The sequence below is a fragment of the Canis lupus genome, chromosome 11, assembly GCF_003254725.2.
Source record: "Canis lupus dingo isolate Sandy chromosome 11, ASM325472v2, whole genome shotgun sequence".
Taxonomy (NCBI): Eukaryota; Metazoa; Chordata; class Mammalia; order Carnivora; family Canidae; genus Canis; species Canis lupus.
In genome coordinates, this window is record NC_064253.1 from 53,322,149 (window position 1) to 53,341,689 (window position 19,541).

The window sequence follows — 19,541 nt, forward strand, 5'->3', positions numbered from 1 at the left end:
CCTAGTTACTTCACCTGGGGTTCCAGTTCGTTCAGTGTGGAAGGGAAGAAGTACAAAGCAGTTTGGGTCTTGAGTCCTCGACTTATTTTTTAATATAGCTTTCCAGGAATAAAGTAGAATGTTGATCGTTACTGATCCCTTACCCGTTTCTCAACTGGTGCAGAGGTCAGAGGAGTGTGTTTTAGGAGTAACGAAAAACTCCCAATTTTAACAACAAAGGGGTTACAAACCCACTGAGAAGTGGCCCAAGTCAGGACTGAAGAGGCCACCCATCTGGATGTGGATACCCACCTTGAACATGAAGGGTGAGAACCAGGCGGGCATGAAGACAAGGTTGCACAGGCGTGTGGTGGAGCAGTGCTGATCGATGCTGGCAAGCAGGGCCACCTCACCCAACTTCCCGTGCCCTACGATCTCCACGGGCACCTTCAGGATGATTTCACCTTGCTCTTCGTACACGCCTGGAAACAGCTCAATTCTGTCATACAGGCTGGCCATGGCCAACGCACTACCCAGGCTGTCAAACTCGTGGCCCGGCCCAACGCTCAGGGTACGGCGTTCCCTCCTCCGACGAAATAAAGAAAAGCAGACGGAGGACTCCAAGTCCAGGGCGTTCTTGGTCCAGGTCTTGGAGGCCAGGTAATGCTGCTTGAAGGCCTCCCTCCAAGACTCAGGCTCCACATCAGGCTGGTTGGGCCAGTTGGGGTGGCGGCATTCGGTGCATTCCAGACACAGCTGCCGCCAGCGAGTGCTGTCGAGACTGAGGATCAATTCATACCAGGCTCTGCAAACCAGGCTGCAGCGGCCCAGGTCGGGCAGGTGCAGGTAGGCTAAGATCATGCGCCACAGCTCCAGGGGGAGGCCGCCAGCCTCCATGGTCACCTGAGGGATAGACATAAAACCAGAGAGGTTTTTGCTGACCTTGCTTACAGCTCCCCTTCTTGAAATATTTCCTGCCTTCTCCTGACCCCAAGAGTGTGCAAGCAAACAAGGCACAGCCAATCATAGGACTCTATCCCTTCAACTAGAATCCTCTTCTGGGACTTTTCTACCTGGAGTCAGCAGGGAAGACTCTCTTTTCTCTTGATCAGACATTATATCTGATCTGCTATCAGCCATACTTCCCACTTGTGGAGAAAACCTTGCGGTACCAGAGCCAAGCAGAAGTGAGGAGGTGAAAGATGAAAAATGAAAAAGAGAAAAAGTAAGTGATCACACGTGTATGTGTCCTGGTGGTACTGATTCCAGATTCCTGAAGCTGCCCTGGAATCTTCGGTTCTTTCTTCAATTCTACAGGGTACCTCAATGACCTTTTTTGCTTAAGCTGTTTTTATTTGAGTTTCTATGACTTGTAACTAAGATTCTGAACTAATACAGAGGGAACCCACCTTTAGCTGTTACAGTCCTAGAGCTCTGGATTCCCTAGACTCCCAAGGAAGGGACCTCTATTTCTTCGTACCAAGAGGAAAATGAACTGAGACAGTGAGTGTCCATCTGTCAGTCTCTCCTCATTGCCAGATCAAATAATTACCATTGCTTTCTCATGTAAGGAAACTTCAGGAAAGACTGATGCGGGATCAGAGGCTGTGAGTTTTGGTCCTGGCTCTGCTACTGATGCAACCCTACTGTCTTAAACACCTACCCCACTGGCTGCCCAGCCATCTGTCCCCTTGCTTTTTGCCCCACACCAACAATCTACATTTTTAGAGATGCAGGGTCCCCTGGTAGCCATGTCAGAGGACAATACTACCCCAGACCATTGCAGCAAACAGTTGGACTCTGGATGGCTCCAACTGGGCCACTGAGCTCTCCAGGGGAATACGAGTTGCAATTCTAGAATCAGGTTGACTTCTTTGCTGAATGGAAGATAATGAATGGCTTCTTTCCTAAAGCTATAAAACTCAGGAAAAGTTGCCAACGCCCATTTTCTTTGCAGGGGGGTAAGGGTGGGGTGGGGCAGAAGCAGCTAGTCTACATTGAGAGAAGAATGAGTCAGAGACACAGAAACAAGCAGAGAAGGGCAGAAACCATCCCAATTTCTCTATAGCACTCCAGGTCACAGCTCCAGCCCATGCTCAAAACTCACCTTTATCTTTGCCTTTTGAATTCCATCAGCTAGCTCTGTACTCTTGTGATAAATTCTTTTTGCTCAAGCTGGCTTCATTGAATTTCTGTTATTTATACCTCTCATTTATGAGTGTCCGTTTCCCCACCTAACACACAAGGGGACTGTGTTAGATGACCTAGAGCAACTTCCAAGTCTGAAACCCTATAAAGTCTCTAGACAACTAGAAACTAAAATTGGAAATAGGGCAGACTTCACAACAGACTGTAATCAAGTTGTTAACCTCTTCAAGGTTTTGGTTTTCCTCTCCATTTAATGAACATCATGATCATACCTGTCAGCTATCTAGGCCTAGGAAGGCCAGAAGCACAAATGTGTGATTTATGTCTACAAGAATTCTAGACTTCATCATGACAGGTCTGGTTTTAACTCCACAGATTAGTATTAGGGCCATGTTACATAGGTTTTTCTGTAATGATCACCTAGTATGACTTTATTAAGTCCTTGACAGCACTGAAGAAAAGCTAGGCTCTGGACTGGTAAGCATTACAAAGCAAAGGCTGGGCTCCTGGTAGCTGTGACTCCCCCAAACGAACACTGCTTTATTTACAGTGGTCTCCGTGATAGCCATGTCTCCTGTTCCTCACCTCCTCCTTTAGCTATACGTTTTCAGGCTTTTCAAGAGAAAATGGTTCTTTTATTCCTTCTCTATCCTAAGAAGGTAAATATAGCTAGGTGATCACATCCATTCCCTTGGCTTCAACTATAAAATCCAGATCTCCAGGCCCAATAGTCTCTCTCAGGCCTTCCACATACAGATAACCAATGCCTATTGAGCATTTATCCTGGGATGTTCCACAGATACTAAAAACTCAGCATTATATTCAAAACTGAACCTCAATTTTCATGTTAGGGCATTACAAAAAAACTGGAACTAGATTCTCCCTCCTGCCATGAAAACTATACAGTTGGACCGAATATATGCTTTCAGGCACCGAAGAGTAAACTGCACAGGACCGTAATCTTTGAGAGAAGGGAAATACAATAGGGGAGCATGTAACTGCTCTAGTTTTCATTCGGGGGCACCTTCTCATTGTGGGGTAGGGAGATGGCACCCAAGTAGAGTGGCAGTCTCACGGAGCAGGCAGATAGTTCTGTGATGCTCAAAAATGGCTGGAATCTGTGAGGCAGGGTGGGGTGGGTGGCCCGTTTCTTGGCTCAGAGCTGGACTGCCCATGCACAGAGCATGCCTTCATCAGACTTAGTGGAGATCGCCTGTTACAGGGTAAATGGTGATAGTAAAGATCATGTAGACCTGGGAGATAATGGAAGTCCAGCCCAGAATATGGAATGTTCACACTGAGACTCAGAAAGGATATGTCACGGGAACAGATTCAAATTAGAAGAAAAAAGGCAAGCTTGATAGGATCAAAGGGTTCTGGCAATAACGTAACTGCCTGTTAGAATACTATTTACCACTCAAAAAAAAAAAAAAAAACCAAACAAACAAAAAACAAACCCCACCAATATCTAGGCTCCCTCAACACGCCAGCTACAAGGGAGTCCAGAAACAGACTAATATGTATATGGGCACTTGACTTTTGACAAAATATCAGTGCAATTCCATGGATAAACAAAAGCCTTTTCATCAAATGGTGCTGGAAAAACTTGAGACCCATATGAAAAAAATGAACTTCTGATATAAGCCATATTCAAAAATTTAAGATTGATTTTAGACCTCAATACAAAAACAAAATCTATAAAGCTTCTAGAAGAAAACATAAGGGATGCTTGGATGGCTCAGTTGGCTAAGCATCCAGCTCTTGATTTCAGCTTGGGTCATGATCTTGGGGTTGTGGGATTGAGCCCTGTGTCAGGCTTCATGCTCAGCAGGGAGTCTGTTTGAGATGGTCTCTCCCCTCCCCAGGCTCCCTCTCTCTCTCACACACACCAGTCTCTATAATTAATAAATACATCTTAAAAAAATAACCTAAGAAAATATGCAACCTCAGGATAGGCAAAGATTTCTGAGAACACAAAAGGCACTAATCCTAAAAAACAAAAAATAAATTGGTCTCTCAGAATTTTCTGCTCATCAAAAGGCATCATTAAGAAAATGACAAGTGAAAGAATGGGAGAAAATATTTGCAATGTACATATAGGAGAGACTATATCAAGAAGTCCTATAGCTCAATAATAAAAAAAAATACAATAAAGAATAGGCAAAGATTTGAAAAGAAACTTCACAAAAGAAAAACAAACAGCCAAGAAGAAGAGATGCTCAACATCATTATTATTCATTGCTTGATTTGTATTAAAACCATAGTGAGATAGATGTGTGTGTATGAGAGACTCGCTACAATGGTTAAACAAACAAACAAAAAAACACTAAAAGCATCAAACATACATTGCTTCATACATTGCTGGTAGGAGTATAAAATACTACAATCACTTTAGAAAACTATTTGGTAGTTTCTTCTGCAATTAAACACACACCTATGTTATGACCCAGGAATTCCACTCCTAGACATTTACCCAAGATAAATGAAAATGTGTATTTACACAAACATTTTTATGAGAATGTTTACAGAGGTTTTATTCATAATAGCAGAACAAACAAAAAACTGAAAACAATCCAAATGTCCATCACCAGAAGAGAAGATAAACAAATTGTGGTATATTTATGTAATGCAATACTATTCGGCAGTAAAGGGGAATGAATTGCTGATATATATACAATAGACAGGTGAGCCACAAAGATATGTTAAGGAAAAGAAACCAGCCACAAAAGACAACATATTGTATGATTCCGTATGGGTGAAGTTTAAAAACAGACTAATCTACGGTGATAAAAATCAGAATAGCACTTGAAGGGGTCCCATGGAAACTTCAGGAGTGAAGGAAATGTTTACATCTTCACTGCTGTGTTAGTAACATGGATAAACACATCTGAAAAAAGCTCACTGGACTGCGTGCTTCTGTTCTGTGCATTTTATTGTATGTAAACTTTATCTCAATTAAAAAAAATCGTATAAAAAAATCGTATAGATTATCATCTCTCCAGGCCTGCTCTACCACCTATACTCCATGTCTCAGTTAATGGTACCATCATCTTCCACTTTGCCACCCTAGTCAGTAACCAGGGAAACCTTCCTGATTTCTTTTCTCTCTTCTTCTCTCCCAGATAGTCTCTCACATCCTGTGTTTCTGCCTCCTTAAGCACTCTCAAATTAATCCTTTCCTCTCTCCCCTGTCACCAAGTTGTTCCTGGCCTCACTGTCTTTAGTTTGGATTACCACAGATTCTCAACTGGTCTCCCTGGAACCAGTCCCGCCTCCTCCATCCAATCCACTTCACACACAGCCACCAAGGGAAGCTTTCTAAAATATAAATGTGGGCATGCCATATATCAGCTAAGAATTCCTCAATGGTTCCCATGGCTTCCAAAAGAAAACCTAGTACAGATGACAGGACATGTGCTGGTCTATTTCTCTAGCCTCATCATTGACCTCCACCCCACCTACCCTTGCGCTCCCAATAGCACCTTGCTCAAAGGACCTTTCTTCATCCTCTCTCCTCAGACGTCAAGTGCCTCTTCCGGCCTCCCACAACTACTTTAGTTCTATCATAGCCTTCTTACAGTGTAAATGAAAATGGAGTACACAGAGCAAATGTACAGTTTAGTGAATTATTTTATAAGGCAAACATCCTACTAACAACTACCGAGATTAGAAAACAGAATTTTGCCAGCTACTCCAGAAGCCTCCCCATGTGCCCCACTCTAATCCTCCCCACAAAGGTAAAACATATTCCTGTTTCTGTAGTAATCACTTCCTTGGTTCTTTGTGGTTTTATCACCTAAGTATGCAACCTGAGGTTCTAGAGATTTAGTTTTGTCCTCAGGTTTTTAGCTTGGTATGTGTTCGATTCTCATTCCATCCACAGGGTTCCATTTCATCCCTTTCCTTTCTTTACAAGCTGTCTGTTGAAGAACCTCAACAATCTGACCAGTTTCTCAGTCTGAATTTTGCTGACTGCATGCTTTCTCATCGGAGAGTTCACCTTGTTGCCCTGTTGTCTCTTCTGCACATTGGCAGCTGGATCCAGAGGCCTGATGAGACTCAGGTCTTGATCCCTTTAGCAAGGCTACAAGTGGTACTGCATGTTTTTATCAGAAAATGTCCACAAGTCCGGCCATCTCTTTTCTGATGTTAGTGTCCACTGATACTCATTGCCTGGATCCATTAATTCACCTGGAGGTAACAAAATGGTACTAACTCTAACTGTATCATTTGGTGGATTCTTTTGATGAAGTAATTATATTAGGAGATGCTCCTCTTCATCTATTCTTTAAAGTTACCCAGTTGTACCATATATTTAGGAAAGGCCTTCATTTCCCAAGTCTCAAGACAATGAATTGTCTTTGTGATTCTTTGAAGGTAAGCAATTTGTATGTGTGTGTATTATGAGAATCTATGTATTTAAATATATTTTACAGGTTTCAAGTCTTTGAAATTGCTATTCTTATTGAAGCTCAAATTGAACCTCAATTTGGTTCCTCAGTCATTTTGACACAGCCTCAGTAATTTTTGATAAGTGTCCTTGCCATGTGGTATGTCAAGATGTTCCTGGCTCAGTTTTTACATTTCCTGCCCAGACATGGTATCAGACATGTAAGAAATTTTTTAAAAATTTTATTTATTTTATTTTATTTTTTTTTTTTAAGATTTTATTTACTTGAGAGAGAGACAGGAGGGAGAACAAACAGAGAGGAAGAAGCAGACACCCTGCTGAGCAGTCTGATATAGGACCCTGAGATCATGACCTGAGCCATAGGCAGACACTTAACTGAGCCACCCAGATGCCCCTAAGATATTTTTTAATTGAAGTTTTTATTAAGATAATTGTAGGTTCATAGGTAGTTGCAAGAAATAATACAGAGAAACCTCTTGTATACTTTCTCAGTTTCTCCCACTGGTAACCTTTTGCAAAACTATAATCACAACCAGCATAATGACATTGATATAATCTATTACCTTCTTTAGAGTTCCTCAGTTTCACCTGGACTCATTCATTGTCGTGTGTTTGTATTATGTTCTAACCATTACCTTTTATCACCTGTGTAGGTTTGGGTATCCACTAGCACAATCAAAATACCAAAAAGTTCTGATACCACAAGATCCCATCCTGACTCCTCTTCCCTGTTCTTAATCCCTGACAACCATTAATCTGTCTTCCATTTCTAAAACTGTGTCACTTCAAAGATGTCATATAAATGGAATCATACAGTACATAATCTCTTGAGATTGGCTTTTCTTTCCCTCCCCGATCAGCATAATTCCTTAGAGATTCAAGTTGTGTGCATCACTAGTTTGTTCCTTTAAAATGCTAAGGAGCATCCCATGGTATAGATGTGCCACAGATGCATCCAGATAATCTTGTCAAATGCATTCACGCATGTAATTCCAAACCGTATCAAAAATAGAGTATTACTATCACCCCAAAATATTCCCTCATTACTTTTCTGTCAATTCCCACCCCAAACCCCAAGCAGCAACTGCTGTTGTGACTTTTCCACCACAGACTAGTTTTGTCTGTTCTAGAATTTCATATAAATGGAAATACGTAGTATGTATGCTTTTGTGTTAAGGCTCTTTCACTTAGTATAACATTTTTTTGAGATTCATCCATTATGTTGTATGTATCAGTAATTCATCCCTTTTTATTGCTGAGTAGTTATTTCACTGTATAATGTATTGATATATCAGTTTTTAAAAATCGATTCTACTATGGAGGAAAGACTGAACTGTTTCCAATTTGAAGCTATTGTGAATAATGCTACTGTGAATATTCTTATACAAATGCTTTGTGGGCATATGTTTTAATTTCTCTTGAGTAAATACTTACAAAAGTGGAACTGCTGGGTCTTTTCTCCAAACAAATTAAATTTTTTTTTTCCAAACAAATTATACCATTTTACACTCTCACCAAGAACGTATAAGAAATACCACTGCTCTACAACTTCACTACCATTTATTGTTGTTGGTCTTTCTATCATTCTGGTGGGTATGCAATGGCATCTCATTTTGGTTTTAATTTTCACTTCCCTTGTGACTAATGATGTTGAGCACTTTTTCATGTGCTTACTGCCATTCATGTATCTTTCAGGAGTGTGTTCACATCTTCTATTTTTTTAATTGGCTTGTCTTTTTAATATTCAATTGTAGGACTTTTTAATATATCCTTTACCAGATATATGGTCTGGGAATACTTTCTCCCTGTTTATAGCTTATCTTTTCCTTTTCTTGATGGTGTCTTTTGATGAGAAGTTTTACATTTTGATGAAGTCTAACTCACCTTTTCCAAATGACTGATCCCTTCGGAGAAGGCTTTGCTAATTCCCATGTCAGAAAGACATTTTCTTATATATATATATATTTTTTTTTTCTCTCTCTCTCTCTCTCTTCCTTCCTTCCTTCTTTCTTTGGCAGAGAGATAGAGCCAGAGAGCACAAGTAGGGTGAGCAGCAGAGGGAGAGGGAGAAGCAGACTTCCTGCTGAGCTGGGAGTGGGATGTGGGGGCTCAATCCCAGGAGCCTGAGATCATGACCTGAGCTGAAGGCAGAAACCTAACCAATTGAGCCACCCAGATGCCTGACATTCTTCTCTATATTTTCTTCTAAAAGTGTTGTGATTTTGACTTTAACATTTTGATCTATGATCCATCATGAATTAATTTTTGTTATGGTATGATGCAGTGGTTGAAATTAAATTTTTTTATGTGAGAATTCAGTTATTCCAGCACCAGTTGTTGAAAACAATCTACTATCCCCAGTTGGGTTGTTTTGGTACCTTTGTCAAAAATCAAATAACAGTAGCATGGGTCTATTTCTGGGTGATTTATTCTGTTTCATGGATCTATTTGTTAATCCTCATGCTACCACCACTCTAGCACATTTCTGACATTTTTCCTTTAATGAATTATGCTTCTGGTGTCAAGTCTAAGAACTCTTTACCTAGCTCTGGATCCTGAAGATTTTTTTCTTAAAGTTTTATAATTTTACCTTTTACATGCAAATTAGTGATCCATTTTGAGTTAATTTTTGATTAAGATGTAAGGCTTAATTTGAAGTTTTTTTGTTTTTGTTTGCCCTATGATTGTTTGTCCCAGCACCATTTGTAGAAAAGGCTATCGTTTCTCCATTGAATTGCTTTTGTACTTTTGTCAAAAATCAGTTGAGCTTATTTTTGTCCTCATTGCTTTAATTGGAAGTCATATTTCAATACCACAACCAGTGTATTAGAGATGTTTATTTCTACTAGGTTTGGTCATTGTTTCTAAGGCTTTTCAATGGATTCCTGGCTCCTCTATCAGATTGTGGGGTTCTTTGGAGATAGGGACTGGATACTTTGATCTCAGAAAGTTCAGTACCTGGTGCTGATCCCCTTCTCTACTCCAACTAGTCAGAGCAACAGAAAAGTGAGAAGATACACCCTAGGTTATTCTAATACCAGGTCCACTCTTCGCAGATACAATGAGTGTGACTCTGGTTTTTCCTATGCTCCAGGTTCTTGCAGGAAATGATGCCAATAAGTACATCTACTGTACTTAACTACATGATTTAGTATTACCCACAACTGACTTGACCAGAGTCACTGGAAAAGAAACAGGTCGGCAGTACTTCTGGTAGGCCAAACTCTTCTATATTTAACTCTCACATAACTCCTCCTTTCTCTCATAGCTTCCTATCTTGTACTCCAAATCCTTCTCAACTTTCTTCCCAGATCTTTTGTGGCTCTAATTATTCTTTTCCTAATTTGACTATTGCTCTTATTAGGATGTCATTTGCATAAGAAAGGAGTTCTGATGCCAGGGCTACTCTGAGGGGGTTAGATGTAATTCAGTCTTAATTAGAACCTTTCCTCAACTCTGTTTTTGGCACACCTCACTTAAAAGATAATAATGATAATAATAATAATAAAATGTTACTTTGCTGTTTCTCCATAAGGTCTTGGTGACCTGTACAAGGTTCTCTGAATTTAGTGACTTCATATATCACATTTCTTCTAGCTAGTCCCAACCCTTCACAAGGTTCCTTTCTTCTGACTAGCTCAGATTCAACCTCCTTCTCCCACATAAAGACCATCATATGTCCCATACAGTTTACATTTACCTGTCTAAATTTTTCATCTCCCTATTAAAAGGAGCTCATTTATAATACGTTCCTAGTTATCTTTGCTTCACTTCTTTTTTTCCTTATTGTTTTGCATTTCAATTTAAAAACACCAGAAGAACACTATTATCCTCATTTTAACAAGTTCCTATATGAGGCGCGTCTGAGTGGCTCAGCTGGTTAAGCATCTGACTCTTGATTTCCACACAGGTCATGATCTCAGGGTTATGAGATTGAGCTCTATAATGGGTTCTTCACTGGGTGTGGAGCCTGCTTAAGATTCTCTCTCTCTTCCTCTGCCCCTCCCTCCTCTGTGAAAAAACAAAACCAAAACTAGTTCCTATATGAAAGTAGACAAATTATCAACCACTCAAGCATTTCTTCCCAAAGGGTAACCTTTTTTTTCTTTTTTTTTTTTTTTTTTAAAGAACTTACTTACCTGAGAGAGACAGCATGCGGGCACACGAGAGAGAGAGTCCATGCGTGGGGTTGGGGAGGGTGGTGGGCAGAGGTAACAGCAGACTTACCACCGAGCAGGGAGCCAGACTCTGGGCTAGATCCTAGGACCCTGGGATCATGACCTGAGCTGAAGGCAGATGCTTAGCCCACTGTGCCACCCAGGTGCCCCACCAAAGGGTAACCTCTTAACAAGGGTCAACTGCCGCCATCTGAAAGGAGTTTTTTTTTTTTTTTTTAAGAGCTTTGACTTCTTAGGCTCCTTGTTCTCTTTGTTTCTATCTCCTACTTTCCAATTTATTAGCTTCTCTGACTCTGCTGTTTTTCCTGAGAGCATCATAAATTGTATACTTTCCGACATGCCTTAACCAGGATGTTCTTTCTACAGGAGACAACTCTGATAGCTGTATGTGAGTGAATCCACTAACCTTAAGGGGACCTAACCCACATAGCCTTTCAGGTGAGAGACTTCCATATGGCCTTTGGTAGGTCTGCCCAATAGGGCCCTTCTCTGGGACCTATTGTTAATGGTCACTATTCTAATTCTCCAGAGGATATAAGAGACCCAAATCACAACTACCCAAATTACAACCACCAATGCATCTTGCTTCACTGCTGACTGGAACCTTGTTCACTATGTGTTTGACCCAGCCAACCTATTGTATGCCCCATATGACATTGCACAGCACCCAGCACTGCCAATCTCTGTCCCAGAAGAGTTTCCCAGTTACTCTAGCAGTCCATCAATAAGGAATACTCTGGGCCACTACAACTGAAGTATGAGTATGGCAAGAACCAAACACACCATTTAATACCTGCACCAAGTACATGCTTAATGGTGTTTTTAAGTAAATGAATAGGTAGAGGTGAATTTCCATCATGGTGCCACCCCAATTTTTATCTCATTTTTGCAAACTTATGTAAATTTACTATAGAAATACAGTTTCAAGGACCTTCACTCTCCACTCAAGTTTCCTGCATCCATATAAAAATTCCCATGTAGAAATTCTTAAAATTCAACTGGGAATAAAAAATTTAAAGAATAAAAAATCCTTTTATTCCTTAGTTCATTTGTTTTGCAAATATAGCCCTTATGGAGTGTGGGGATACTGGGATGAGAAAACAACTGATAGGAAATGGACAGCCTGGGATAGCAAGAATTGAGCACTATTGCAGCTTACAGAGCTCAGGCTATTTTTAAACCAGGCATGGTGAGATTTCTGTAACAGTGGTTCTTAAAACATGGCTCTTGGCCATCTACTTCAGAATTACCCAGGGCTTGCTCCTACTCCCACTTTAGATCTCCAGAATGAGACTCTCTGGAGTGGAATTAATTATCGGCATACTTATCAAGTTCCCTGGTGACTGCATGAAAAGGGTCTCCCTTCCACACTTTGATGTAGCATCCTCAATGAATGACTCTCTTCAGTTTTCAACCTTCTTGGTGATATGGACCTCCCTGTATTATCTCAAAGTCAGAAGACTTGGACCATGCTGTATGAGACCTTGAGGAAGTCACTTAATTAAGCCCTGGCCTTTGGTTTCCTCATATATAAACTAGAGACCCTGATACTACCCCAGAAGATTTTTGCAACCAAGAAGAGATCCAATGTTCACTGTGCTGGGAATTAGTGCTTTTCAGCAACTAGTCCCAGTTTCCCCTCCTGCATACCTGATAGGATTGTACTGGCCCTTCCAGTGGTTGGGTGGGGCACATGGCTAGTATTAATCAGTGAGTTTTTTTTTTTTAAGATTTATTTATCCATGAGACACGCGCGCGCGCACACACACACACACACATACAGAGAGAGAGAGGCAGAGACACAGGCAGAGGGAGAAGCAGGCTCCATGCAGGGAGCCCAACGTGGGACTTGATCCTGGGACTCTAGGATCACACCTGGCTGAAGGCAGGTGCCAAACCGCTGAGCCACCCAGGGATCCCTAATCAGTGAGTTTTGAGAAGAGGTGTGTGCTATCTCTTGACTAAAGATTTAACTGCCTAGGCAAGACCAACCAGAGCTCTGTTTTTCTCTGGCATAGCAACTGGCAACATTTGAGACAATAGCTACTCTTGTAGAGTCCCCATGCTAACCCAAAATAGATACACATCATACATAAAACATAATCCTTTGTTTCAGGTTAAGGCATTAAGAATTTGAGGACTGGGCAGCCCCGGTGGCTCAGTGGTTTAGCGTCGCCTTCGGCCTGGGGTGTGACCCTGGAGGCCCAGGATTGAGTCCCACGTCAGGCTCCTTGCATGGGGCCTGCTTCTCCCTCTGCCTCTCAGTCATGAATAAATAAATAAAATCTTAAAAAAAAAAAAAAAAAAGAATTTGAGGACTGTTGCTACAGTATAACCTGTCCCTTCCTGACTTATAGAGCATGTGAACCTCTAAAGGCCACTAGCAGGAAGCTCCTGGACACCCTGAGATGGCCCATTCCATGGTTTGTCTGCAGCCAACTTTGGTATATTTCCTAAAACTGAGCCAAAATCCAGCTCTTAGCTCCTTCTTCAGTTGGTTTCAGTTCTGTTCCCTTGGAGTCCCTAGAGTTCTGCTCTCTTATAGATGTTGCATGTTGGTTTGGGCCTTGGATGTGAACAATGGAAGCTTGTATTCTATTGTAGATTCCTCAGGAGGGAAGTGGCCTGATCAGAGCTCTATTTCAAGATCCATCCACAACAGGTAGAACAGTGAGCAGAAACTTACAACTCCGCAAATATTAAATGACAGTTTCTTTCCCTCAGGATGATGTGAGGGTCTCCAGAGGATTTGGGGCAAAGGTGCCTGGAAAGCTAAGGGTCTTGTGGCAGGCCTGTCAAGGGAAGGAAGATATGGCAGCAGGGGATTTTCCACATTTCAGAGCTTTCTTTCCTCCAAACTTGGACATGTCCCCAAATCTGGCAACACCCCATGGGCTGAATCTAGAATGAGGCTGACAATTCTACACATAGGACCCTCCGAACTCAAAGAGGATTTCCTTTTATTCAACTGTCACACTCCCTGTTGTTCCACTTGGCTTTATTTACTATATCTTTACACTAATCCATGGGGATCTATGCAGCAACAGGGATTTCTATAACCAGGTAACACTTGAAAAAAAATGTATTCAAGTTTTGCCCTTCCTTTTTCCCATTGAGGCCTCTGAACTATGGAATTAAAAGTAACGAATGTCCCCTAGGGCTGGCGCACCTGGAGTGTGAGCCTGTAAAGAGCTGGAGAAACAAAGTGGGAACTTGTTTGGGATGAGGGACCAGGGCCTGAGGTAGGCCTCAAGCTGTTTCCTTTGTGTGTTCCCAAGAGTGTGAGAACTCAGAGCTTCTGTATGGCACTCTTAACCCTCTGGGCCACAGGGTGTCCCCAGCTTTAGTGGGAGGGGCAGAGGCCACCCTCTTGGGACAGGAGTCCCATAAGACCTGAGTCTCAACAAGCAAGCTCTACTGCTTCACAGCCTTGTGACTTGAGGCAAATCCTTTAACCCCTCTGAATCCATTTCCTCATATGTAAACACGTTCATGATGGCTGTCCTGCTACATTTCATGAGCATTTCAAGAATTTCCAAAGAAAAATAATCATTTATTTAACAAATCTGAATATATTGTTTACTATCACACTAGGCATTGTTCTAAGGACTGACAAGCAGTGAACAAGACAAAGTCCCTACCTTTAGAGACAATAAATTTAAAAAATAACAGATACTGCAAGGAGAAAATAAAGCAGGCTAAGGGGTGTGCATATGTACCTGAGCATGAACATGTGTGCCACTTAGATAGGGTCATCAAGGAAGGTCTCTGAGGAAGTGACATTTGAATAGAGATCCAAATGACATTTAAAGTCATGGGATGGGATGAGATCACTAGAGAAAAAAAGTCTGATGACCAAGTCCTTGCCAGGTGAAATCTAAAGGGCATGAAATGGAAAAGGACTCAGCAAAGGAGAAATTGGGAGTGAATACTTAGAGGACTGTACAGGGCTCTGATCAATGTGAGGCACTCAAAGTGAAGCTTTGCTTTGCTGTCTAGACTCCCACTGCTTTTGAGAGAAAGGGTCTATTGGCCTATTAGGTTTGCTGAGCATCATGATGGGGAGGCAGGGTGGGCTTAGGAGTAAAACCTCTAGTGACATCTATATAGTTCATTTAGGCTTGTGTGAGTGGATTTGTGGGGCAGGTGGGAGGGACACGAGGGAGTGCCGAGTTATACCACAAGGACTACCATGTGAAAGTGAGACAGTGTTTGCAGAAGTAGAGTGCCCAGGTGATACAGTGTCTGAACACCTACTATGAGGAAATTCACCATGATGAATTAGATACCTTCTCTGTGCTCAAGGAGCTTATCTTTTTATAAAAATATGCTTTTCTTTATTTATTGTCTGGCTCCCCTGAGCAAGTCCCATAAGGACAGAAAGGCATAGGAACTTTGCCTAGATCTCTGCCTTGTCTGTGATAGGTACTCAATAAACATTTACTAAATGAATTATCACTATCATCATCTGGTGTATTAGAATAGCTGAGACTATTTAAACCATTAGCCACTGAATTCCTACCATGACATAGATCCCTATCGAATAAAAAAAGTAAATGAAGCTTGAGTATGTAGTCCACACTTACTACATATAAGATTGTATGGTGAAGCACCATGAGGGAATCAGAAACAAGATAAAGACCCTATCCTCAACTCTGGTAGGAGACAAAGCTATCTCTACTCCCATAAAACCAGTATGAGTGAAGAGGTGCTCAGTGCCATAAGAGGGAAAAAGCCTTTGTTTAAAGAATATAAATGTGACCTCCAGGTAGACAAATCAACCAGTAATAGCAGAAGGCAACCATAACAGCAGCAACTACCACTTACTCAGCATGAATATTTGAAAGACACCATATTAAGCACTTTTCATGCATTATTTCATTCTATTCTCCCAATATCCCTCCAAAGCTTTGCAACTCTGAATGCTGTTCCTAGGACCCAGGAGCTGGTTAGAAATGCCAACTCTTGGGCACTATCTCATACCTACTGGATCAGAACTAGCATTTTAACAAGATCACCAGGGAACTCCTGTGCACCTATGTTTGAGAAGCCCTGATCTAAAGTATCACTTTACAAGTGAAGAAACTAAGTCTGGGAGAAACTAAAGTGACAAATGACTTATCCCAAATCACTGTGCTGGAGAGCCGCAGAATCCCCTTGTGAACCAGGTTTGACCCCCAAAGACTAGGTTTTCAACCATTAATAAGCCAAGCTTCAGGGAAGAGCTGGCCTCTGAGCTGCACTCTGAGATATGGGCAGGGCTGGGGCATCCAGGGAATCCAGGAAAGGGGACTGCAGGCAGAGGAAAGCATGGCAGCAAAGCTGCAGGGTATGGAACCTCTAAGCAGGCCGAGGACACAGTATGAAGCTCAGTCTGGTAGCAGCTCCAGGAGTCTGAAAGGGTCAGGAAAAAAGGCTGGCGGAATCAGTTCACAGAGCTTTCATTAATTTTGCGGGCAGTGGGGAACTGCCTTGAGTCCCAGCACAAAAGGTCCTACCCCATAATGAGATGACTCCGATAAAAGGGACCCAACAGGCTTTTCTTTTTTTTTTTTTAATTTTTTTTTTAATTTTTATTTATTTATGATAGTCACAGAGAGAGAGAGAGAGGCGCAGAGACACAGGCAGAGGGAGAAGCAGGCTCCATGCACCGGGAGCCCGACGTGGGATTCGATCCCGGGTCTCCAGGATCGCGCCCTGGGCCAAAGGCAGGTGCCAAACCGCTGCGCCACCCAGGGATCCCCCAACAGGCTTTTCATTTGAGAAAGGGGACTTCAGAACTCTGCTGTGTATATTATACAATCAGCTCCCATGTTCTTCATTGTTTACTGAAGAAAATGCACTTACTTCCTACCTAGGGGAGGCCAGATCAGTATCAAAGTGGCAGGAATTCTGCTTTTAATAAATGAAAGGGGTGGGGGAGATTCTAGAACAGCTCAGAACTCTATCTAGTATCAACGAAGGGGAAAAACATATATCCTCCCTGTTATGAAGCATACTGAAACCAGTGAAAATAACCACAAACTGAACTAATGAAGCAACTGTAATAGGTTTAGATCTTTCTTCAAATCAAAGTAAATTTCTCTGGAGTTTTGTGGGTTTTAGTTTGAAAATAGAGTAAAATACTGTAAACCAAGAAAGAACCCTGTATACATACCTACACACATACTACTGGAAATGAGACAAAACTTAAGGCTTTGAAGATGACAAAAATCGCAGCTGGGCTTTTCATCATTTCTTCAAACCTCAGCTCTCCTCAGCCTGAAAAATAACCAGCTGTTTCTTATTTTAGCTTTGAAATTTGATGGCATAGACCAGAACGCTGTGTTCTGATGCACGTTTGGTGCTGAGTGTGGTTGGTAAGGGCCCTCTCTCCCTCCAATGTGCAGCCCGCTCACAGCAGTTCACTTAGAGGGCACTGGGCTTGAGAAATCCTAAAACCTGGGTTTCAGTCCTGATTCTGATCAACTGGGTGACCTTGAGGGGGCAGGGAACAGTGTACTGAGAGCTTACTAAACCAGGTGCCTTTTATATGTCATCTAAGTGAGCAATTACAACTTCAGAGGTAGTGGTCTTAGCCCCAATTCCAGGAATAGTTACTGTGCTTTTTATTTAGTTAGTAAGTGGGACAGCTGTGGTTCCTACACCTGGACTGAGTCCAGAACCTCTGCTCTTTCCACTACAACAGCCTGCCCCCAGTTCCCTTCCTGAGCTTCTGGGATTCCTAATTTGTGAAATGATGGTGGAGGACCTTCTAACCTCACCATACAGACACATAAGCTCCCAGTTCATGAAATAAGGATGACTATAATCCTGCAATTATTACGCATTATTAGTTCTGGGCCTCCTCCCAGGCATGGTCTGTGGAGGGAACACCTGATCAGAGCCCTTCTCACTACCTCCTGCCTCCCACACGACCACACACTGCTCCAACATTTCTCCTTAATCGCCCTCAGCTTGAGGCAGTTCCACACCAAGTGATTGTTACTTTATTCTTGAAATTACACATTCAATGGAGTCAGACCATCATGTGTCTCAGCTTATCTATGAAAGTGGGGATAATAATACCTTAGGGAGTTGTGAGGATGAAATGAGAGAATGGATGGAAATCCCTTTAACATTGTGTCTGACGCATAGTAAACACACAATAAATGGTGATGAATTCCTTTTCTCCTAAGACCCTTTCCTTTCCCTAATTTCTTTCATTGTAATGCATTTGAACCAATCCTCCAACATCTTAGAAAAAAAATTAATTGATGGGCAATAATTTAGGGTTTTCTGTGTGAGGCAGGGAACAAGGAGACCACAGAGGGAGTGGAGCTCACTGCTGAGCCCACTGCCCCACTCCGTGGCCAACAATACAGACACTGACACCAGGCCAAGCAGTGGGTGTATTCTTTATTGTCACCAAGCCAACATGTTTTGTAGCTGCTCACCATCCAATTACAAAAGAGAGTGAGACTTCTTTCCGGAGCAGTCATTGGCAGTAACAGAAATTCACCCCCGTGGGCGTTGCCCCCAAGTTCCAAGTATCTGTTCTAGTGAGTATTCTGATTGCAGCAAGTGCAAACAAGGGAGGGCTTATCTTAAAAACTTATGTGAGCTATTAAGGATATGGGATTTTATAGACTAGGACCATGTAGGGTTGGGTCTCCCAGAGTCTAGAATGAAAGGTCTGGATCCATCCACAGCAGCCCCAAGGCTCTCAGTGGCTAGCCCTATGGGTCTCTGCTCATCTCATGTCTCAGCCACTACCCATGGGTCAGCTCCAATCTCCTTTTACCTGGAGTCTACACACCCTTTTCTGTCTCAGTGCTTCTGCTTCCCTGTAATACCAGCTAGCCAGTATTACTAAAGGCCTCACTCTACCTCATGGCTTCTCTCTACATACCATTTCAGCTTCAGTTTCTGTGGCTTAAGTGCTGTTCCATAATTCCCAGTTCACATTTCTAGGAACATGCGTCTTGTTTTCCAGTAGATCATATTACAGGTCCTTGGTGAGCCTACGAATTGGCCGTTCTTGGGTCTGACATTCAGCTCTGGCCCAGGAAGTTCTGACTAGGGAGGAGGAACAGAGCAAGATTTTATGATAGAAAACATGGTTATGTGGGGCTGACATGACTGAGAGCTGTGGAGGTAGAACTTTCTCTTAGGTCCATGGGAATAACAAGCAGCACAGCTGACATGTGGAATACATCTCCACATATTAGAGAGTCCCACACTAGCTCTCCCTCATCTCTGCTGCTGTGGATCACCAGCAATGCCAAAGCACCGCCACTGGCATTAGTTGGTGGGTGAAGGGACTGCCTGACCAGACTCCTCCTTCCCCGTCAATGGGCTCATGAAGAGGTGATGTCTTCCCCCTTTTACTTGTACAGATTAATTGAGTTAATTCCAATCATATCCTCTTCTTTCTGTGTTACTCTTCCAAGCCACTACTTGGCAAGGTGGACTGTGGTAGCCATGACTTTTGTCTGCCCAGCAAACCTTCCTTCTTCTCGTTGTTCAGAGGAATTCTGCTCCCACTCCATTTAGTCCATTTAGGGGTGGGGCTATCATTCATAGTGCCTCAGCCCTCCATCTCATACTTGGCCCAAAGTAGAATCAGAAGATTCCATCACTCCCGCCAAGGATGGGGACCACTCAGGAGAGTTTGTTTGAGGAATGAAGCTGAATTAAGACATGCAAGATTTCAAATCTAAAAAGATTTTTTGAACCCCTGGATCCAGCTATGCAGTTTTATAAGCAAACATTTTCTTTTTAAAGTTCAAAGAGTCTATCTAGTAAGTTAATCACTTGCAACCAAGAGTTCTGACAAAACAGTA

The 19,541-nt window shown here is 42.2% G+C and overlaps 1 protein-coding gene across 3 annotated transcripts in view; it reads right to left on the bottom strand.

Annotated features, from left to right (window-relative positions):
• The window catches only part of FBXO10 (F-box protein 10), a 63,073-nt gene that overhangs the window by 24,360 nt on the left and 19,172 nt on the right, over window positions 1-19,541 (bottom strand). For 2 of the 3 annotated variants that reach the window (XM_049116285.1, XM_025432292.3), the window contains exon 2: window positions 292-882. In XM_049116285.1, the coding sequence (XP_048972242.1) occupies window positions 292-876 (585 nt within the window). In that variant the 5' untranslated portion in view covers window positions 877-882. Of the gene's footprint in view, window positions 1-291; window positions 883-2,086; window positions 2,214-19,541 lie in introns of all 3 variants that reach the window. The other variant, XM_035696953.2, reaches the window with a different exon arrangement.